The 23,017-nt window shown below is 44.1% G+C and overlaps 1 protein-coding gene across 3 annotated transcripts in view; it reads right to left on the reverse strand.

Annotated features, from left to right (window-relative positions):
* The window catches only part of gfm2 (GTP dependent ribosome recycling factor mitochondrial 2), a 49,048-nt gene that overhangs the window by 4,142 nt on the left and 21,889 nt on the right, over positions 1 to 23,017 (reverse strand). For all 3 annotated transcript variants that reach the window (XM_078214913.1, XM_078214912.1, XM_078214911.1), the window contains exons 10-20: positions 22,151 to 22,339; positions 18,512 to 18,592; positions 15,987 to 16,135; positions 13,147 to 13,287; positions 10,927 to 11,026; positions 9,547 to 9,727; positions 9,373 to 9,449; positions 8,313 to 8,451; positions 6,959 to 7,144; positions 6,678 to 6,793; positions 1,561 to 1,743 (exon numbers count right to left, since the gene is read on the reverse strand). In XM_078214913.1, coding sequence (XP_078071039.1) covers positions 1,561 to 1,743; positions 6,678 to 6,793; positions 6,959 to 7,144; positions 8,313 to 8,451; positions 9,373 to 9,449; positions 9,547 to 9,727; positions 10,927 to 11,026; positions 13,147 to 13,287; positions 15,987 to 16,135; positions 18,512 to 18,592; positions 22,151 to 22,339 — 1,542 coding nt within the window. The remainder of the gene's footprint in view (positions 1 to 1,560; positions 1,744 to 6,677; positions 6,794 to 6,958; positions 7,145 to 8,312; positions 8,452 to 9,372; positions 9,450 to 9,546; positions 9,728 to 10,926; positions 11,027 to 13,146; positions 13,288 to 15,986; positions 16,136 to 18,511; positions 18,593 to 22,150; positions 22,340 to 23,017) is intronic.

Consider the following 23,017-nt stretch of genomic DNA (forward strand, 5'->3'; position numbering starts at 1 on the left):
TCCCTCACTCGGCCATTTCCTCCCTGCCTGACAGGGACATACCTATCAAGGACACCCAGTATTGTTCCTTGAAAAAGTTCCACTTTTCATGAGTGCCTTTCCCTGACAGTTTCTGTTCCCATCTTATTCCCCCTAATTCTTGCCTAATCGCATCATAATTACCTCTCCCCCAATTGTAAACCTTGCCCTGCCGTACGGCCCTATCCCTCTCCATTGCAATAACAAAAGACACCGAATTGTGGTCACTATCTCCAAAGTGCTCTCCCACAACCAAATCTAACACTTGGCCCGGTTCATTTCCCAGTACCAAATCCAATGTGGCCTCACCTCTTGTCGGCCTATCCACATATTGTGTCAGGAAACCCTCCTGCACACACTGCACAAAAATTGCCCCATCCGAACTATTCGACCTACAAAGGTTCCAATCAATATTTGGAAAGTTAAAGTCCCCCATGACAACTACCCTGTGACCCCCACACATATCCATAATCTGCTTAGCAATTTCTTCCTCCACATCTCTATTACTATTTGGGGGCCTATAGTAAACTCCTAACAACATAATGTCCAGATAAAAGTCTTTCTTTGAGCTCGGCATTGCAAGACTGTTATGTTCCAGAGCAGATCAGAATGTTTTTTTAAAAACCCAGGTAAACGACCTCATGGGGGTCCACCAGAAAACAAAATTTTTAACCTCAAATTCACTTTTAGTTTGCTCATGCCGTTCAGAATTTTCTAGAACAATCCTCTTCATTGTGACTGTTCATCTTCGTGTATCTGATAGAAAGTTATAAAATTCTAACAGGATTAGACAGGGTAGATTCAGAAAGAATGTTCCCAATGGTGGGGGAGTCCAGAACTAGGGGTCATAGTTTGAGGATAAGGGGTAAACCTTTTAGAACTGAGGTGAGGAGAAATTTCTTCACCCAGAGGGTGGTGAATCTGTGGAATTCACTACCTCAGAATGTAGTGGAGTCCAAAACTTTGTGTGATTTCAAGAAGAAATTAGATATAGCTCTTGGGGCTAAAGGGATCAAAGGATATGGGCGGGGGGGAGGGGGAAGAGATATTGAATTTGATGGTCAACCATGATCATAATGAATGGCGAAGCAGGCTTGGAGGGTCGAATGGCCTAGAAATCATAGAAACCCTACAGTGCAGAAGGAGGCCATTCGGCCCATCGAGTCTGCACCGACCACAATCCCACCCAGGCCCTACCCCCACATATTTTACCCGCTAATCCCTCTAACCTACACATCCCAGGACTCTAAGGGGCAATTTTGTAACCTGGCCAATCAACCTAACCCGCACATCTTTGGACTGTGGGAGGAAACCGGAGCACCGGAGGAAACCCACGCAGACACGAGGAGAATGTGCAAACTCCACACAGACAGTGACCCGAGCCGGGAATCGAACCCGGGACCCTGGAGCTGTGAAGCAGCAGTGCTAACCACTGTGCTACCGTGCTACTTCTGCATCTTTTTTCTATGTAAGAATCCTGGTTCAGCCTTCTATAAGCCCATCCAAAGGTTCAGCTGGAGGTGTGGCTGTTTTTTAACTCACCATCATTTCTGCGAGTGGAGCTGAAGCCAGTGCGACTCGGCTGTGCTGCCGGTTTTGAATCTCTCGGATGCTTCCTCTCCGCTGGGCCAGGTCTGCCAGCACCACACTGAGATAATCCTCATCCACTGTGATTTCTAGCTTCATCACAGGCTCCAGCACCTGGCTTCCAGCCTGTTTTAATGCCTAAAACATAAAGGGACAGTGTCACTTTGATCAATAGCAAATTCAGGCTTTGGAACTGAACAGGCTTGTAGAATTTGATCATCATGTCTCATTTAAAAAAAAAACGCATCCAGTTCATGATTACAGAGATTTAATGAGGAGATTATGTCACCCAGCAGACCTACAGTCAAACTAAAATGTAAGTGCTCATAAACCAAAGAAAATCGACCCTGGTTACACTGGTGAAGTAAAGATTGAATGAAATAATAGAGAAAACTGTCGCGTGAATGTTAATTTTCTTTGGACTTCAATTTACACAGCACTCAAAACCTTGAAGTAAAAACAGAAAATGCTGGATAAACTCAGCAGGTCTGACAGCATCTGTGGAGAGAGAAACAGAGTTAACTTTTTTGAGTCCATTGATCCTTCTACGGATTCCATTGACCATTCTACAAAAAGGGTCTGTAGAAATTAAGTTATGAGTTAAAAGTTTGTGAATAAAGTTCCAGGGAGCAATTCTCCCATGCCGCTGCGCTGAATTTTAGCTTCAAATGTATTTCGTGGGACTATAACTTTCCATAGCAGATAACATTGGTCAGAATTACCTGTTTAGAGTTTTAAATCTGCTGGAAATGAGATTGCAATGATGCTGCATCTGGGACCAGAGGGAGCAGGGCAAGTAACCATGCAAATCTGGAGCACAGAGAAATTAACAGCACAAGGGCAGAGAAAGGAAGTGCGAGCTAGAGGGGGTGAATTCAATGTCCAATGAACTATAGGCAAAGAAATGGAGAGGGAAAGAAAGTTTGGATTAAGAGAGGAAAAGGGGGGCAATAAGGAGAAGTAAAGGATGTGTTAAATTTTATATTCTTAAAAGTCTGGCAACAACAATTAAAACCTGAAGGAATGAGACTTCTCATTTTTAACAGCTAATTTTCAGTGCCAGAAAGGTTGTTTGATAGAAACGAGTGTTTAACACATCATTAAAAGCACGGTACAGTACCACAGTGGTGGGCGGCATGGTAGCACAGTGGTTAGCACTGCTGCTTCACAGCTCCAGGGACCTGGGTTCGATTCCCGGCTCGGGTAACTGTCTGTGTGGAGTTTGCACATTCTCCTCGTGTCTGCGTGGGTTTCCTCCGGGTGTTCCGGTTTCCTCCCACAGTCCAAAGATGTGCGGATTAGGTTGATTGGCCATGCTAAAAAAAATAGTGTTCTGAGATGCATTGGTTAGAGGGATTAGTGGGTAAATATGGGGGTAGGGCCTGGGTGGGTTTGTGGTCGGTGCAGACTCGATGGGCCAAATAGCCTCTTTCTGTACTGTAGGGTTTCTGTCTATGATTCCTAAAACCTCTTCAGGAGACTCCATCTTCCATTAGTACTTTATTTGTGTTTAGCTTTCTTTATTTTTTTCCCTTTTTTTCCCTGCTGTATCTATCAGATATGTACTCACAATAGAAGGGTAAATTCACTGACCCCATGCTCCCAGTGGGGAGTCACACTCGAAGGGTTAGAGAAATTTATTTAATTCATTCTTGGAATGTGGGCATCACATGCAGGGCCAGCATTTATTGCCCATCTCCAATTACCCTGGATCATCTGGGAAGCGGAGTGGGGATGGGCATGGGAATGACCCTTGAAGTGGTGCAAGTGGTTTGATACAACTGAATGGCTTGATGGACAACCTTAGGGAGCAGGTGTTGCTGGAGTCACATATATAGGCCAAACTGGGTAAAGATGGCAAATTTCCTTCCCTAAAAAGTTGGGTTTTTTACAACAATCTGACAGCTTTATAGACACCCTGACTGATACCAGCTTTTTAATCAGTGTAAGAATGTTTTGGCCAACTTTCAGATCAGGCTGCCTTTGAACACGATACTCTGCTGGGACTACAGGATCACTGAGTTTATCTCAATATCGTCTACATTTGCTTTTTTGGTTGGTTACTTGCTTTGGTTCTTTGATAGTTAGCATCTAAATTAAACAAGCAGTTTCCTTCCACACAGTAAGCACCGGCTAGTTTAGTTACAGCTGCTCATAGCTAGCACAGACGGTTACGCTTGATTGAGCCAAATAAGATGGGGTCTTCATAGCAGATCAGAAAAATCAAGCAGTATGAATTCAGTTTCAGGTTTTGAGTTCGAGTGGGAATAGAGGGATACAAACGGATGGTCTAGTTAGGAACACATGATCGGGCCTGTTCCTGTGCTGTATTGTTCTTTGTTCTGTTTTACATTCAAAACTTTGTGAAAATCATAGAAGAAATCATAGAAACCCTACAGTACAGAAAGAGGCCATTCGGCCCATCGAGTCTGCACCGACCACAATCCCACCCAGGCCCTACCCCCATATCCCTACATATTTTACCCGCTAATCCCTCTAATCTACGCAACTCAGGACACTAAGGGGCAATTTTAGCATGGCCAATCAACCTAACCCGCACATCTTTGGACTGTGGGAGGAAACCCATGCAGACACGAGGAGAATGTGCAAACTCCACACAGACAGTGACCCAAGCCAGGTCCCTGGAGCTGTGAAGCAGCAGTGCTAACCACTGTGCTACCGTGCCGCCCTAAAAAACTTCAGGTTTTTAAAAGTTTCTATTTTAGCAGCGCAATAGAGCCTCAATGTCCTGTGGCACAAAGCAACAGGATGTGGTTCACGAGTGATCATCAATGTGTTGAAGTCAAATGTGAGGCAAAGTGGTTAGCACTGCTGCCTCAGCGCAGTAGTTAGCACTGCTGCCTCACAGCATCAGGGACCCTGATTCACAGCTTGGGTCACTGTCTGTGTGGAGTCTGCATGTTCTCCCCGTGTCTGTGTGGGTTTCAGCTGGGTGCTCTGGTTTCCTCCCACAATCTGAAAGGTGTGCTGGTTAGGTGCACTGGCCATGCTAAATTCTCCCAGTGTATCCGAACAGGCGCCAGAAAGTGACGACTTGGGAATTTTCACAGTAATTTCATTGTAGTGTTAATGTAAGCCTACTTGTGACTAATAAATAAACTAAACAAAAAAGCGAGGGCCTCTCTCACCAGGGAAAGGGAGCAAGTTATTGCATTCATGTGCCTCTTTACAGCTGATCTCACAGTGAAACTTGAAGAAATCTGGCAGTAGTTTGCCACAGGAGAAAGTGCTTCGTCAAAAGGAGGGAACAAGTTTATATCTCACTTGCTGCTGGACCTTCCGGAGCTATGCAACATTCTCCAAGGGTGAGCAGAGAACCTACACCCAGGACTATTGGCGGCATATGCAATTTTGTGGCACTGCAGCAGATTATATGAATGATTCTTCAAGGTGTTATTAAGTTCTTAACAGTCGAACTTTGGTTTGTGCATTCTTTCCACAGCAAGCAAGTTCCCATATTGCTGCTCACAGGAATCGATTTTTTCTAATACGGATGCAGTTTAGTGGGTTTTAGATTAACTCAAATGCGCTGTTTGCAATCAAATTCCTATCGTCATCAGCAGAGCTCCAGGTGAGGATATGGCTGGGTGCACACCAGTGCAAGTGGAAAATTCAGCACTGTGCACTCGCTTATGGTAAGCTGTGCTGCTCCCAACGCTTCACAAGAGGAGTCCCTGGTATCTGCTTGCTTACCATATGAGGATTTGAACCCAGGCTTTTCAGCTGTCTGAAGACCAGCCAGACTATGCTATTTAAACAGTGGAGACAGTAAAGGTTATGAGACCAGACAGCCTCCAAGCTAGAATGTTGAAAAGCACAGGTAGACATTCCCGTAGCCAAGCTGCTCCAAAACAGCTACTTAATAATGTAGAAAATTCTCCAGTCACGTCCAATCCAGATAATAGCACAAATTATTATCCCACCAGATGCTTCAGAAGAGACCTTCTCTCCATCATAACACCAGGAGTGTGTATTCTACTGCTGATTTTAGTGTCAACCTCATTCACAATTCCTGTTAGAAGTCTCACAACACCAGGTTAAAGTCCAACAGGTTTATTTGGTAGCACGAGCTTTCGGAGCGCTGCCCCTTCATCAGCTGAGTGTGATAATCACCTAATGAAGGGGCAGCGATTTGAAAGCTCATGTTACCAAATAAACCTGTTCGGCTTTAACCTGGTGTTGTGAGACTTCTTACTGTGCTTACCCCAGTCCAACGTCAGCATCTCCACATCACAATTCCTGTTATAATAGTGTCAACCTACAGTAAGGGGCTTGGAGAACTTTCAGATTTGGGCTGACGAGTGACAGGCAACTAAGTGCCAGGTAATAGAAACATAGAAGATAGGAGCAGGAATAGGCTATTCGGTCCTTCCAGCTTGACCGGAGAGGCCCGTTCTCTCTCCCTATCCTTCAACAGCATGATCATTGCTGAATTTCCCATCACCTTGGGGACCGGGGCATCTCTATTTATTAACAACCTTTACTGAGGCAGCCATCCCAGCACCGTAGTTACAGGAGCAGGGGAGAAACTGGCTACTCCACAATGACTGCTTCACCTCCTGACTCTCAAAGCCTCACCACCATATAAAAGGCTCCAAGTCAGGAGTGTGACAAATGATTCACCACTCATCCAGATGGGCTCATGAAGCTTAACACCAACCTGAAAAGAGCAGCTTTCCCTGTTCAGTGCTCCTGCCATTTAACTGGACGTTGTCATTCTATTCCAGGCTCTGGTTGAATAGGTTTTCAGTAAGACATCAAGGATTCAGTGTAAATTCAGCAAGTATTAATGGGCAATCGTACCATCAGTGGCTCAATACTGTTCACTAAGACCACCAGTAGAATAAATCGTGGAGATAACAGAAATCCTGGAGCACTTCCAAGGCAGCAATTTAATTCCAGAGTTCAGCTGGTCCTTATTAACCACCCTTCCGGATTATGATGTTCTTTGAACATTGCAATCATTGACACCCTGTGGCGACCTGACACTGTCTGCAAAACCAATTGTGTGTAACAGCGACAGTATTTAGGATGGATTTCCAAGGCCTTACCTTCTGCACGCCACGTGACACGCATGCAGAAATCATTGCCACGGATGTTCCAGGATGCACACTTAAAGACTGCAGTACAACCACGACATCCTGCACAGGGAATCTCAACAGGGGACCTACAATGAAAAACAGGCAAATGGGTCTTAATTGTCATTTGCTTCAGAGTTCACACTTTGTAACTAACAGAACGTGGACAGTTTGTCACCTATGAAAATAAGTGAAATAAATCTAAAAGAAATACATATACTTTGATGGTAAAGATTAGACATGTAACGAGGCACCTTGCAGACACGAGTTTCTGATTCCATTTTCTACAGCATGCAGAGTTTCTTTAGAAAGGTGCTCAATCAGCTGATCTGAAATCTCAATTACGGGCGTTGACATTGTCCCTTCTCCGAGCCATGGATGGACAGAAAGCTCAGCTGTTACCACGTTACGTTTCTCCCCGACTGTTCTGTCCAATGTGTCTGAAGAAAGAAAGAAACAATTTACATTTAGAGTGTTCATGAAGTCCTCAGATGTGAGGTGGACTGGTCGTGCTAAATTGCCCCTTAGTGTCTGAAGATGTGTAGGTTAGATGAATTAGCCATGGTAAATGCCTGGGAGAGGGGGGTGGGGATTTGGCTGGGCAAGATGCTCTTTTGGGGAGTCACCGGGGACTCAATGGACCAAATGGCCTCCTTCTGCATTGTAGGGATTCTATGGTCTATGTGTAGTCATCATTTTGGAAGTTATGTGCCAATATGTGCTTGGCAAAGTCCCATAAACAGAAATGAAATGAATAAGCATATGCTCTGTTTCAGTGAGGTTGGTTGTGAGATGTTATTGGCGAGAACTTCCCTGCTCTTCTTCACATAATGCCATAGGTTGCTTTGCATTAACTTGAACAGGCAGATGGGGCCTTGGTTTAATGCCTAATCCAAAGGACAGCCCTCCAAAATGTACTGTACTGAAGTATCAGCCTGAATTATATACTCAAATCTCTGAACTGGTGCCTGAACCAAGAAACGGACATACTTCAGCATTATTTTGATTGAACTTTGTTGTGATTTCATGGGACTTTTTTTTGTAGTTGTTTCAACTGGTTTAATCTTTGATCCCCATTCTACAAAGACGAAGATCAACATTTTCTATACATTACAGAATCCCGACGGATCTCTGCCAGGCTGCAACTTCTATCAGTGACAAAGACGGGTCGTGGACTCTGGGATATAATTCCACAGCAAGGTTGGTTTGTGTTTTGTGGCTAGCTCCACGGCCTCTGCTAGTCCGGCTGTGGGAGGGAATTGACTGCAAACTCCTTAAATTTTCTTCCATCCAGAACAAGGCTGGGTGCTAGAAACAAGTTGGTGTCCTTTGCAGCTAACATGATTAAGGAAATCCACTGTGTGCTGTGTTACCGTCGTTTGTGAATAATTATAACACACCTGCCTACTTCTGGCTGGTTGTATCATTACATCTCACTTCATTTCTACTGGAAGCAACAGGGCTACGTGAGCAGCACTTGAACAGCATTCCGGCTCCACCTTTGCACTGGTATAATTTTAGTGGAAAACCTGAATCAAAATGTCTAATTTAAGGAATTGCTTCAATGAAATTAAATCATTTGAATATCACAGTGCATTAAGAGCTTACCACTTGAACTAGCAGAGTGCATTATAGTTTCTCTGTAGGCGACTTGGAGGGGTCCGAGATACGCCTCAATTCCATACTCTCTCTTGATACGATCGTGGATTATCTCAATGTGCAACTCACCCATTCCACATAAGACCGTCTATCAAAGCAACAGATAACAGTCAACTGATGTTTGTTTTGGGGGTGGGGAGCGGTAAATGGAGTTAATCCAACTGAATTACAAATAGTATTGAGGGGCTGAAAGGCTTATTCCTATTCCTATGTTCAAACCATTAATTAATCCAGATATTAATTAATTAATCCAGACAATATTCTTCATTTTACATTATACTGGAAATGGCTTTGTTCATTAATCTACCCACCCAATTGGCTGGATGGATGGCTGGTTAGTGATGCAGAGAACTGCCAACAGCGTGGGTTCAATTCCTGTACCGGCTGAGGTTATCCCTGAATGCCCCGCCTTTTCAACCTTGCCTCTCGCCTGAGGAGTAGTGACTCTCAGGTTAAATCACTACCAGTCAGCTCTCTCTCTCTCTCTTAAAAAGGGGGAGAGCAGCCTATGGTCCTCTGGGACTTTCATTTTCACCCATTCCCATCCCCACAAAATTAGCCATTCCAAAGGAAATTAAGTAGCACTTCTAATTGTGAAGGAAAAGTGCAAATATAAATGCTTGGGGTGATGGAAGAGATATATGGCTCATACAGAATACAGCGTGATGCAGAATGCACTGATATGTCAACTTGCCATTTTTTTGGTTGATTGCAAGCTTTTCTCAAAAGCTTGAGAGAAGTTCAGTCAATGAGGATATGTTTTACGCCTCCACATTGCCAGTTTAAATAGCACGGCTTTAAAGTGGATCTTTGTTAATATAATACTTCAGCACAGTCATATCGTTCACCATGCCTTATAGAAGCTGGAATTCCAATCAGGCCTCTAATTGGGTGCCCACACATAAAGCCACAGAAATACCATGAGTACAGCATCCAAGTTTCAAAAAGATAAGCACAACACTGTACAGTGAAGCAAAAAGGGTATAACCCGCAAAGTTATATACATCACCTGACTAGAATCCGGGTCAATCTTCACCTTTAAACTGGGATCTTCCCGCTGCAGGCAGCTAAGAGCATGGTCCAAATCTATACACAAAAAACAAATTTGGGCAAATATTGTGAGAAACTGCAAAATGTAGTCTCATTGCTTGGATATGAATAAACACATTGTAATGTACTGCACCTGGCTGTTTTGCCATTGATGGTGGCTCAATTGTGCAAAAGAAGACTGGCTCTGGAATCTCAACTGCAGCCAACACGGGACCTTCCTGCTCCTTGTGTTTTTTCCCAGATTTGTTCCCTGCTCGACAGGCTGCAGCTGCTGCTGAGGACTTTGATGAAACTATTGTGTCACCAGTTGCTGTCTGAGAGCAATGGAAAAATATATCAAATAGTCATGGTTAGAATTTTACGAGCACTCACCATCCTGAAGTTGGCGCGTAATGTGCTAATCTCGAACTCCCAGTACCATTTAACGCACACCTGAGCATTGATTGGCAATGGGTGGGACTTCTGTCTACCCTTGGAAGAAGGTCCTGCCCGTGAGAGCTGTCAGCCAATCTGATTGGCTCTCCAACCCATCCTGGCACAGCACTGCAGTGGCCAGAAGAGGTACTGCAGCTTTCTTCCTGGGACCAAGTCCTGGAACCATTCTCGAGGTAGGTCTGTCGGGCAGGAAGCCTCAGCAAACACGAATTGAAGACATATTCATGTCGCCAACTACTTAGTCCTTTCTTGGGTGTTATTTGGAGTGAATAATGCTGGGGAGTGAGCTAGGAATCAAAAACAAGAACAAGATATCACAGCATACTGGGTAGAGTTTTACGTTCCCCTGCTGTTTGGTTTGTACAGTAAGAGGTTTAACAACACCAGGTTAAAGTCCAACAGGTTTATTTGGTAGCAAAAGCCACACAAGCTTTCGAGGCTCTAAGCCCCTTCTTCAGGTGAGTGGGAATTCTGTTCACAAACAGAATTTATAAAGACACAGACTCAATTTACATGAATAATGGTTGGAATGCGAATACTTACAACTAATCAAGTCTTTAAGAAACAAAACAATATGAGTGGAGAGAGCATCAAGACAGGCTAAAAACATGTGTATTGTCTCCAGACAAGACAGCCAGTGAAACTCTGCAGGTCCACGCAACTGTGGGAGTTACAAATATTGTGACATGAACCCAATATCCCGGTTGAGGCCGTCCTTGTGTGTGCGGAACTTGGCTATCAGTTTCTGCTCAGCGACTCTACGCTGTCGTGTGTCGTTGCATCTCCACATTGCATCACATTGCATCTCCACAGTTTGGTTTGTAAGCAGAGGTTGGCCATAAAGTCTTTCAGATGGCCTTCCCACCTGGCCCCTGTCTGCCCCAACCTCTCTGCTGTTTTACACTGGGACTGGTGAGGCCCAGGCCAGCCTGCATGCCCTGACTCCAATTGAGGCCAGTAAGTTGTCAATTATTGACCACACCTGTCAACACGCGGACTCAAATCTTGGAAAGCATAACGTTTCAAGAAGCTAATCAATGTTTAAGCAAATACAGAGTGTAAAGTACAGTACTCCCACCTGTTTCAGTCCCACAGCGAGTGCAATATTACCAGCCTGGAGCGCAGGGATCTCAATTTGCTGCTCAGCAAATGGCAATAAAAGGCGACTCATTCGTTCTCTGCAGAGGCCAAACAAGCAGGAATAATCTCGGTAAAAAAAATGTTAGATTTTCACAAAGTATCTTCAAGATTTAAAAGCTCATGTGCAGTTCATGGACTCAAAGCCATTGGCAGATAAATATTACATGCAATGAGATATGATTGATGTACAATATAATTGGCGTTGGGGAGATGGCGGCGCAGTGGTAATGTCACAGAGGTCCAGACTAATGCTCTGGGGACATGGGTTCAAATCCCACCACGGCAGTTGGTGGAATTTAAATTCAATTAATAAAGTCTGGAATTGAAGGCTGGTCTCAGTAATGGTGACCATGAAATTAGCATCGATTGTCGTAAAAATCCATCTGGTTCAATAATGTCATTTGGGGAAGGAAATTTGCTGTCCTCATCCAGTCTGGTCTACATCTGACAGGTAATCTGCATGATCAGCTGACCACCCCTCCCCTCCCCAGCAATCTGAAGACCCCTCGTCCATCCCCTCCACCAATCTCAAAGCCAACCTGCGATACGAAGACGGCTCCCAAATCAGGGCCTTAGTCTTTCCTCGTTTTAAAGTGCAGCATTTAAAATTGCTCAAGCTTCAATCTGAGTAACAGGGAGATTAGAAAAGACAAATGGTTGATATAGTTTCTGAAATAGAGCCAGCCAATTTGGCCGGTTTGTGCGTATTTACAGCTCTGGTGTCTAGTGCTGGACTCAACTGCAATCCTTTTGTAACCTAAACCATTAAAAAAGAACTGCATTTATTTAGCATCTTTCACATTGCAGTTTTATAGACTAATAGTACTTTGGAAATTTAGTCACTAGAGAATCAAAGTCATTAATTTGCCTATTTCTTATCTCAGTTGTGTCACTTCTCAGTCATTGCCTATATCTTGTGATCTCGGTTTGATACACAGAATAACCCATTGCCAGGCAGTAATGCAACTTTCCTACAAGTGGTGGCCTCAATACCAGCTGCTGCCAGGGATTTGATTTGCTTTAGTCGATGAATCAATGGGAGCGAAAGTTTTGGACTGCCAATCTGATCAGAATCTTAAACTAAAACTTGGACCAGACTAGCTGTGCAAACCTACTTTCCTGTTGAGATTTTGTTAACTAAAGGAATAGAGTATAAAGGTAAGGAAGTGTTGCTGCAACCACACAAGGCACTGGTGAGACCAGTAGTGTGTACAGTCCTGGTCCCCTTATTTGAAGAAGGATGTAGTGATATTGGAGGCAGTTCAGAGGAGGTTCACCAGATTGATTCCAGAGATGAGGGGATTGTTTTCTGAAGAGAGTTTGGGCAGTTTAGGCCTATATTCTCTGAAGTTTAGAAGAATGAGAGGTGATCTAATTGAGGTATGTAAGATGATAAAAGATATTGACAAAGTAGAGGTGCAGAGGATGTTTCTTCTTGTGGGGCAATCAAGAACAAGAGGTCATAGTTTTAGGGTAAGGGATGGGAGATTTAAAACACAGATGAGGAGAAATTACTTCTCTCAAAGGGTCGTGAATCTGGAATTCACTACCCCAGAGTGTGGTGGATACATTGAATAAACTTAAAGAGGAGATACACATTTTTAATTAGTGATGTGTTGAAGAGTTATGGAGAACGGGCAGGAAAGTAGGGTTGAGGCCAAGATGAGATCAGCTATGATTGTATTGAATGGGCTGAATTGCCTACTCCTGGTCCTAGTTTTTATGTTCTTAACTTCAGCTGAAATCTAATCTTGGAAGTGAAATTAGGTGTAGGTCACTCAGCCTCTCGACCCAGTTCTGCTATCCAATCAGTTTAGGGCTGATCTATATCTTAACTCTATTAACCTGCCTTGGCTTCATTTCTTGTACTTGCCAGATCGTAAATGTTCTTTTATACGATCCGCTATCTGGGTTCAATTGCCTCCTTTTCATTGCCATCAACATCCTACGTTTGTGTCTAGCCTGTATTTTAACTGAACTGGAAATGCTTGATGCCACTACAGGATGTCAAAAGGTGAAGAAAAGTGTTAAATTCCCCTATAGCAATCCCACTGAAACACATCACAAAATATAAATTAAAACAATGTCAGAGCCATGCTTCCTCTTGTGCAGGATATTTATTTATCCATTACTTTCTGACAGCAAGATAAATACTCACGTGCAGTTTTTATTGATATTGTAAACAGCTGACTGAGGTTTCATTGTGCCAGAATAGATGCGGACAAAAACCAAAGGCCCACGCTGTTTATCATGAACGACTTTAAAGGCGAGGGCACAAAGGTCATCCCCATAACAACGGCTGAAAACACGAGGAGGATGTTAACATGAGAGAAACTTCAAAAAAAATTATATACAAATAACTTTCAGTTTTTGTTGTATAAAAATATACTTCACAGACCTTAATTAATGAAACAAACCAATATGGCCTAAAGTAAAGTTTATTTATTAGTCACAAGTCGGCTTACATTAACACTGCAATGAAGTTACTGTGAAATTCCTCTAGTCGCCACATTCCGGCGCCCGTTCGGCTCAATGCACCTAACCAGCACGTCTTTCAGAATGTGGGAAGAAATCGGAGCATGCAGACACGGGGAGAACGTGCAAACTCCACACAGACAGTGACCTAAGCTGGGAATCGAACCTGGGTCCCTGGCCCTGTGAAGCAGCAGTGCTAACCACTGTGCTACCATGCCACCGAGAGAGAACTCATCACTGAATTAGAAGATTGGTTCAACCAATCATTACTCACAAACCAAGCACGAGAATGTTCCATTACACCATGAAGAACTCAACATTGGGAACTGAAAATAGGCAACCGCTTTCCTCTTGTCCAAAATGGATGACTACGCTGTATTTAACTGTCAGACTGTTTATGGATGATAAGTTTATGGGTGGAATTTACAGCTGCAGCAAGGATATATAACAGGTGCTATCAATAGCAACTTACATTAAGATAGCTCTGTTAATGCAGTAAAAGATCCCATGCTGCTTCACAGGAACGGTATCAAACATAATCGTAAACTGAGCCACATATGGAGATATTAGACCAGGTGGTCAAAAGCTTGGTCAAGAGGTCAGTTTTATGGAGTGTCTTAAGGATGGAGAGAAAGGCAGAGGCGCGACGGGGTTTAAGCAGCAAAATTCCAGAGCTTAGATCTTCAGCAGCCGAAGACCAAGCCACCAATGGTAATGTTACTAAAATCAGGGATGCTCAGGAAACCAGAATTGGAGCAGCATGGAGATCCATAAGGGTCGTGGGGCTGGAGGGTTATGAAGCAAATTGAAAACAAGGATGAGAATTTTAAAATTGAGGTGTTGCTTAACCAGGAGCCAAGGTAGTTCAATAAACACAACGGTGGTGGCAAAGGTACCTTACCCCCAATAAACCCCTCACCACCCTACTTCCCTTTTCGGCCTGCAAGCTGACATTGTAAATGGCCCCCTCTCTGCGGGTACTGTCCCTCTCCCTTTCAAAAGTGCCAGCATCATTCTTACCCTCGAACTCTCTGTCCTTGCAAACTACTGGGTCATCACCAATCTCCCTTTCCTCTCCAAAATCCTTGAAAAGATTGTTGCATTTCAAATTCTTGCCCACCTTTCCAGCAAAAATAGTGTTTGAACCTCTCCAACTCTTCATCAGGTCCTCCCGACAGCTGCAGAGCCAGAACTGAAACGGCCTGCATTAAAAACATAATGACATCCTCCACGTACTCTCTCTTTTATCCTTCCCTAATCTTTCAGAAACATTTGACATACTCAACTGCACAATTTCTTCTCCAATGCCTTTTCACCACTGTTTTGCCGAGTGAGACTGTTCTTTTTTTATTACACTCTTACTTATTCAATCATAGCCAGTAAATTTCCAGCAATGGCTTCTCTTCAACCTCTGCATCATTATCTCAGGAGTTCTCCAAGGATTTCTGCTTGGTTCGTTTTCTTCCTCTACCACAGGCTTTTCCTTGGCAACACCATTCACAGGCATGAGGTCAGCATCTGTGGGTGTCCTGATGACATCCAGCTCAACCTCTTCATTATTTTTCTTGACCTTTCCACTGTCTCCGTGCTGAGCCAACATCCAATTCTGGATAAGGTTTTGGAAGGACAAAGCCACTGTCTTTGCTGCCTTCTCCTCTCACAACAACCCCCCCAAAATAAACTCCTTTACCTCACCGCTGATTTTATCCCCTTTCTTCTTTCTCTTTAGAAAGGCATTTAGTTTACAGCCAATGTGTGGATACAGATTGATCCTAACTATTCAGGTCCAAACTATACTCAACCTCGCAACAGCTGCTCACCATCACCCCTGACCCATGTTGGCTCCCGTTCCAATGCCAGGATTTGAAAATTCTCATTCATGTGTTCAATAATCTTGATGACCACTCTGTAATCTCCACCAGCTTTACAACCCTCCGAAAGCTCTGCACCTCTCCGACTCTCCTCTGTTCCTGTGACTCTGTTTTCTTACACATTCTCCCCCTACCCTACCAGCATTAGTGGCCATACTTTCAGCCATCCAAGCCCAATGGTTTGCAATTCCCTCCTTACTGCATGGTAGCTCTCTCTCTCTCCTTCTTTAAGACTTTCTTTGAACCCTACTTCTTTCACCAAGCCTTCAGTCACCCCAATGTACTAATATTTATCTATGGGGAGGCGATGGCCTAGTAGCATTAATCTGGACTATTAATCCAGAAACTCAGCTAATGTTCTGGTGACCTGGATTCGAATCAATGGTAATGTTCACCAATGTCCTTTAGGGAAGGAAATCTGCCGTCCTTACCTGGTCTGGCCTACATGTGACTCCAGAGCCACAGCAATGTGGTTGACTCTCAACTGCCCTCGGGCAACTATGCATGGGCAATAAATGCTGGCCAGTCAGTGACGCCCATGTCCCACGAATGAATCAAAAAAAAATCTGTTTCTATGACTTGGCATCAAGTTTTGTTTGATTATACTCTAGTGAAGTTGTAATAGCATCATTGCTGAAACTCAAGTACTCACATAAAGTCGTGCTGGCATTCATTTGGGGCTGGTAGATACTTTGTGATGGCATCCATTAACAGCTGCACACCCTTATTCTTCAATGCACTTCCACACAAAATGGGTACTGCTGTTTGTGCCAACGTGACTCGGCGGATAGCCGCACTTAGCTGCATTTAAAATACCCAGGGTCAGGTTTGTTTTAAAAAAAAGTTATGTTATTTTTACTTTCAATTTTCAGATTTACTAAATCAATGGCATCAAATATAATACTGGTGTTTCTAGGTAACTCACACATTGTATTGCAACTGAGCAACTAAAAAACTACAACATGAAGAGAGTTCTTGATTTACAAATTATCCACAAATCATTTTTGTCCCCTGTATCTCCGATGCTCAGGAAAACATTCCCTTTCATCCCAGATTAACTCTTTCAGCATAGAAATCATAGAAACCCTACAGTGCAGAAGGAGGCCATTTGGCCCATCGAGTCTGCAGCGACCACAATCCCACCCAGGCCCTACCCCCACGTATTTACCCGCTAATCCCTCTAACCTACGCATCTCAGGGGCAATTTTTAACCTGACCAATCAACCTAACCTGCACATCTTTGGACTGTGGGAGGGAACCGGAGCACCCGGAGGAAACCCGCGCAGACACGAGGAGAATGTGCAAACTCCACACAGACAGTGACCCAAGCTGGGAATCGAACCCAGGTCCCTGGAGCTGTGAAGCAGCAGTGCTAACCACTGTGCTACCGTGTCGAGCATAATGACTCACTGACAACAGTTTCTAATTTAGATGTTCTTTTTCATATTGGTCTGCCAATGTTTGAGGGAAAATGGTGGCATAGCGGTAATGTCACCGGACTAGCAATCCAGAGGCCAAAACAAATGCTCTGGGGGCACAAGTTCAAATCCCACCACGGTATCTGTTGGAATTTAAATTGAATTAGTAAAACGTGGAATTGAAAGCTGGTTACTGTGAAGCGCTCATCGATTGTCAGGAAATCTGTCACCCTTACCTAGCCTGGCCTACATGTGACTCCAGCCCCACAGCAAGGTGGTTGACTCATAACCACTTTCTGAAATGGTCTAGCACATGGTTCCCAAACTGGGGTCCGTGGAACCCTGGTGTTCCATCAGAGCCCTCCAGGGGTGCACAGACAGTAGTTTTTTCAAATCTGAAAAAATAGCGCACAAACTAAAATGTGTGCCTGAGCCAGCCAAAGGAGGAAAGATTCGTGAAAGAACTAAATATTAAATTGGCCAATCAGAGCGCGCCCTCTCTGAGCATTTTCTGATTGGCTATTCAGCCTATGCTCAGAGAGGCAGGGCTCTAATTGGCCAGTTTGATTTCTTGTTTTTTCTCTGTTGCTGGGCAGAAAAGTGGCCGAGCGAACAGAGCAGTGGTCTATGCAGCGAAGGAAAGTACTCTTACTCAGCAAGAGAAATTGTTAGCCTGGCAGTGTCCACCACATCTTGAGAATGCATTTTTAAAAATACAAATCCTAGCAAATAAACTCAATGCTATGTAAGGGGAGGTTTGGCAGGGGATTCGTGGGGGTGGGGGGGGGGAGAGAGCGGGGCGGGTTCTGCTTTTGGAGGGGATTCATGTGAGTGGGCTAAAACGTATCATTGACAATGATAAGAGCGTTTGGGGGTAACCCGATACTCTTGGGAGGTCACGAGGGGTTCCATGGCTGGAAAGGTTCGGGAACTCCTGTCCTAGCACATCACTCAGATAATGGGTAATTCGAATGGCCTTGCCAATGATCTCCACATCCCATGAAAGAATTTTAAAAATGATTTATCATGTTAATGTTATCAATAATCAGAATGCTGTGTGTTCAAACCCCGCTAAATGCTCGAGCTGCTTCTGTGCAGATTGGAGGGAGTGCTGCATGGTTGAAAGTGCCAGCTTTTAGATGCAATGTTACACTAAGGACGTATTTGTTCAGGGAGTCAATTAAGACCGGTTAAAGGAGGCCAACTGAGATTCTCCAGCCAGTCTCCATGTTCCTGCAGGTGGCAGGTGCTGGTTTCTTGGAGGTGGCATCCCAGAGCTAGGGGGTGCTCCAGGCAAGCTAAAAGGCCCTTCTTCCATTGGTGCAGGAGCAGCTGTAGGCTCTCCTTGCCCTCCACGCCTGCACCCCCCTCCAACCACCCACCTCCACCCAAAAACAGTTGCAGCTTGGCTGCAAATTGTATTTTTTAAATTTAAAATTCCAAAACGTTGGATAGAATTCCATTTTGAACCGTCCTCTCCCTTACTTACCTGACACGGCAGTCTCAAGCTGGAAGACCTCTGATTGGTTTCCAGCTTCGAGAGCCCACCCGTCACTCTACATTGGGTGGGGACCATGCCCTCTGGCCACTAATTGGCCCCTCCAGATGAGATCACACTGAGTGAGTGTTTTTGTGTTACGCGGCGCGGGCTGCTGACTCACATTCCAGCCTGACAGCAGGATTCAGAAACCCCCAGGGAAAATCCCACCCATCAAGAGGGAAAGCTGACAATCATCGTCGGAAGATTTAGGAAACTCACTCTTCCAGGAGGAATTGCATCCAGGTTGTCACTTAGCACTCCCAGAACCAATTCAGCAAACTCATCATCCAAATCTGCGACCTGTATTCAAACAAACACCGAGAAATGAATAGCATATTAATGCCTGGCATGAAATTTAGATTATTTCACACAAAAATGGTTTTAGCAGTGGTTCGCACTGCTGCCTCACAGCGCCGGGACTCGGGTTCGATTCCCGGCTTGGGTCACTGTCTGTGTGGAGTCTGCACGTTCTCCCCATGTCTGTGTGGGTTTCCTCCGGGTGCTCTGGTTTCCTCCCACAGTCTGAAAGACGTGCTGGTTAGGTGAATTGACCCGAATAGGCGCCGGAATGTGGCGACTATGGGAATTTCACAATAACTTCATTGCAGTGTTAATGTAAGCCTCACTTGTGACTAATAAATAAAGTTTAACTTCAACAGTTTAATTTTGCCAAAACACTTTTTTAATTCTCAAAGCAAAACAAGGACAATTCTATTGATAAATTTGTAAACTGACCGTTGTAGAAACTATTCAAGGAATGTGATGATTTGACCGTGGCACCTTGGAATTGTTATTGCTTTTCAAACAAAAGTTAGTGTTACTTTTTACCTAGTGTGAAATGTCGCACTGATAAAGCGCCAGAGTTACTGGCTGCTAAATTCCTCCTTCTGTCTGTGAGTGGAGCAAAGGTACCAACCCCAATAAGCCAGTAATACATTATTCACATTAATGTCCAATATGGACCTTTCCAGAGACTGGGGAAAACATCCAAAATCTCACACAGATGTTGGCTTACAATAACTTCTGAATAAATGTAAATGTAAACTTGCTGAAACACTTAAGTCCATTTGAAAGTATAAATGAAGTTAACTCAGAAAACAGGATTTTTTTCCGTTAGCTCAGTAGAAGAGTCGCAGAGTGGGATTTTCCAGCCGTCCCTGCCAGCAAGATCATCCAGTCCCACCGTCGGTGAGGCCCCGCCATTGGGTGCAAACGGGAAAACCAGTTTGAAAACTGCTGGACCGGAAGATCCGGCCAAAACACGCCGCAGGGGGCATGGAAAATCCTGCCCCTAGCGTCTCAAAATGTTAACTCTGTTTCTCTCTCCGTGGATGCTGCCAGGTTAGCTGAGTTTTTCCAGCACTTTCTGTTTTTATTTCAGAAAACAGGGAAATGATTCTTATTGTGGAACTTGCCAGTGGGAATGGGGTAAAGTCCACCATTCACGCCTATCTGGTTTGCCTTTTCACTTGCCCGTGCTTTGTACTCTGCTCATATGATGGGCAATGTGGTGCACAATGTTCAGTTATCCACAGTGTCTTAATGTTGAGGGGCCGGCTCCATTGCAAATTGGCAGTTCCCACCTCGAACAGAGGGGCTGCTGATATATTTCAAGGCCGGAGGACCTCCATTTAATAATTCTAGGTGGGTATATCAGGAACATGGCACAGGGGATGGGAGCTTGAATTGAACTGAACTGATTGTATTGTGTAGAGACTCCCCCGTCTGTTGTATACAGGTACTGCAACACAATACTGCTCGAATCAATACTGCCCCCGCAAGGCTGGAACCTATCTAATTGAGTCCTATTCAAAAGCATGTTCTCCGTTTAAGAGTTTGCGGGAATCGGACATTCCCTCTGCGAACATTGAGAGTTGATTGTATTGTTAATAATGGCAAATAATAGAGTAGATGTACTAAACATTCTACCTTGTTTGCCAACAGAAGACCCCCCCCCTCTCGCCCCATGGCTATGGGCTGCTCCAAAACTCATGCAAAACCACATCTTAATTTATGCAGCCTTTGGCGAGGGGGGCATGTCAGAAACACTTGCTGTTCAAAAAACTACTACTTGCGGGGGGGGGGGGGACAAAACTAATGTTCATTGCCCCTCATCTCTGTAGTGTTATTAATTTTGTGCTTGCACCTCATCACAGTTTAAGTTAAATTAGCCTATTTACATCCTCAATACCTCTGCTGTCCAACATGTAAGCACCTCAGTGCTGTGCCCTTTCAATCTTATCGAATAAAACAAACTGAATTCTCGGAGCCACCCACTTCATAATTTTTGTTGCTCTCTGGCCCCTTACTAATACATCGACATCTTCTTGACCAATTTTTCAATAAAGTCAATTGTGTCCATTTAAATTTGGGAGTTGTTGTGGATAAAATTTGTTACATGTTAACTGTGGAATGCAAAATTGACCAAACCCTGTTAAATTCCTGGCTGCAGATCATGTTCTTTAACATGGTTGCAAGTTATTACAAACAGGGCTGTATTCCCTTCGAAATGATTTTGTACTTTTTAGTATTCTCTTTCCTTAGTTCTATTTTGTGTGTGGATTTTTTTTTGCATTAATAAAAGTGCTCGAGAGTTTGTGTCAGACCTTGCTGGTCAGTCGGTTGTATAATTCTCTGATGGGTATAGTTAATTCCTCCCCCCCCCTCCCCCCCCACTGCCCACCACAAGCTGTTCCTAAGTCACAGGTTTCATGATAAACTCATCTGCATTCTAGGAATTACCTGTACTCACAGAGAATTGTCAACTGCTGAAATGGGCTGCTGGAACGTGCAGAATACGGGCTCCCAGCAGGCTACTAAAGGGAGTGTGACTATCTGCTGAGAGTGGAACTGTGGACGGAGACTAGTAACATCAAGATGGTCTGCTGGAACTTGTTTGATTGCCTCTGAGTGGGCACATTCATAGATTTGTTTCCTAAAGATTGCAGTGGCAGCTGGGTAAGGTGTCCACTAGTCCTGCTTGTCCATGGGTCTTTGAGGCCGTTAAGAAGCCAAATACGGGCTTCTTAACCTCAACCTACAGGACCTCAACCCACTTCCACAATATACTGGGCAGTGGAAGGTGCACGACCGTGGGAAGGCCATTTTTTCACCAAAGAAACTGGAAGGGTGAGGAGGAGGGGATGCACCTTCTGGGGGGAGTGCCCTGTCCATCAGCGGCATACGAGAGAGGGCTGCCAAGCTCATACCCATCCTTTGTTCCTTCCTGCCTGGCCTCAAGATCTTTCCAAGATGGCGCCAGAGTGTGGCGATTTCTTGCAAACTGTGCCCAGCATACCCTCTAATTCTATCTTTTACTCTTGTTCTATGCTTCTAAAATTTTATTCTAATTCTTTAAAACTCTCTAACAATGACATTCTGTCACCTCTCCTTTCCTTCCCTATGTATGGTATGCTTTGTCTGTATAGTGCACAAGAAACAATACTTTTCACTGTATACTAATACATGTGACAATAATAAATCAAATCAAACCATCCCTCTGGCTCCTCTCCCTAGGGTACCCAATCTTTCCCCACCCAAAACTCCCTGAAATGACCTGGGTCTGGGCACTGTCACCTTTCCTCATGGGCCTGCTTGCCGCCCCACAAGCATCCAGCACAGAGTTCCAGCACTGTTGGGACTGCAGATGCTGCCAGGCAATCAGGTTGACTGGCAGCTTTCAAGGGCAGGACGTCCTTGCACTAAGGAACAGGAGCTCCAGTCCTGGCTTGTTGAGGCCACTGCAGTGTAATATCAAAGAGGGCAGCCTTTTCCACCTGGGCAAACGTGTTCTCCCGCAAAATTCAGCCCATTGGTATAGATATTTAAATGCTTTAAGCATTTACTTTGAAACTTTACTTGTTCTATGAGGGCATATCTTGCATCTCTGGCTTCCTTTAAAAGTTCATGGTCGTCTGTTGGCACTAAAGGATCTCGGCTAAAGACTGTGCCGTCATCATCATCAATGGACTTCGGGCACCATAGAACCTTTTCATTTGTGACAAGGTCAACCACCCCATTAAAGGTCTTCCCAGTTCCAATTGGCAGCTGGAATTAAAGAAATAAATACTATGAGAAAACAATACAAAGTATGTCAAAATAATCAGTCATAAATCAGACTCTACACAATGATTTCGGACCAGCTAGTTTTAAATCAAGCCTAAACTACATTTTGATCTAAGGGCAACCATTCCACATGAAGGTAAATTTTCCTGGTTCTGCACACAATGTATTGGATTCACTGTGCACGGCATGTACCAGATAGTCAGGTAGCTTGGAGGACAAGCCTGTCAGAGAACCAGCTTGATTTTGTTCCATTTAAGTTAATGGATAGAGGAACAACCAGGTTCCAGGTTGGTGTAGTCCAAGCAGATCGATTTGCTGCTATTTGTAAATCTCCCCTATTCGCCTAATGACGCAGGTGCATTTAAGCAACACAGTCATTTCTATTTACTCTGTCCAAAATTCTAAAGATGCAATCTAGATATTGCATAGTATTTGAAAAGGAATTAGTTCAGGGTTTTATCACGAGAGGTTACTTAGACACAAGCTGAATATTAGTGTGATAAAGCTGTGGTAAACTGAAAGACAATTGGGAAAAAACAAGTGGAAGAAAACAATCGTAAGTAGAATATTTGGAATTTAAGTTCTGAAAATAGGCATCTCATGGTTTGTAATCCTGTAACACTGAATTATTGTTCCAATACCAATTGACTATCCCAATGT

This window comes from Mustelus asterias, chromosome 6 (genome assembly GCF_964213995.1).
Source record: "Mustelus asterias chromosome 6, sMusAst1.hap1.1, whole genome shotgun sequence".
Lineage (NCBI taxonomy): Eukaryota > Metazoa > Chordata > Chondrichthyes > Carcharhiniformes > Triakidae > Mustelus > Mustelus asterias.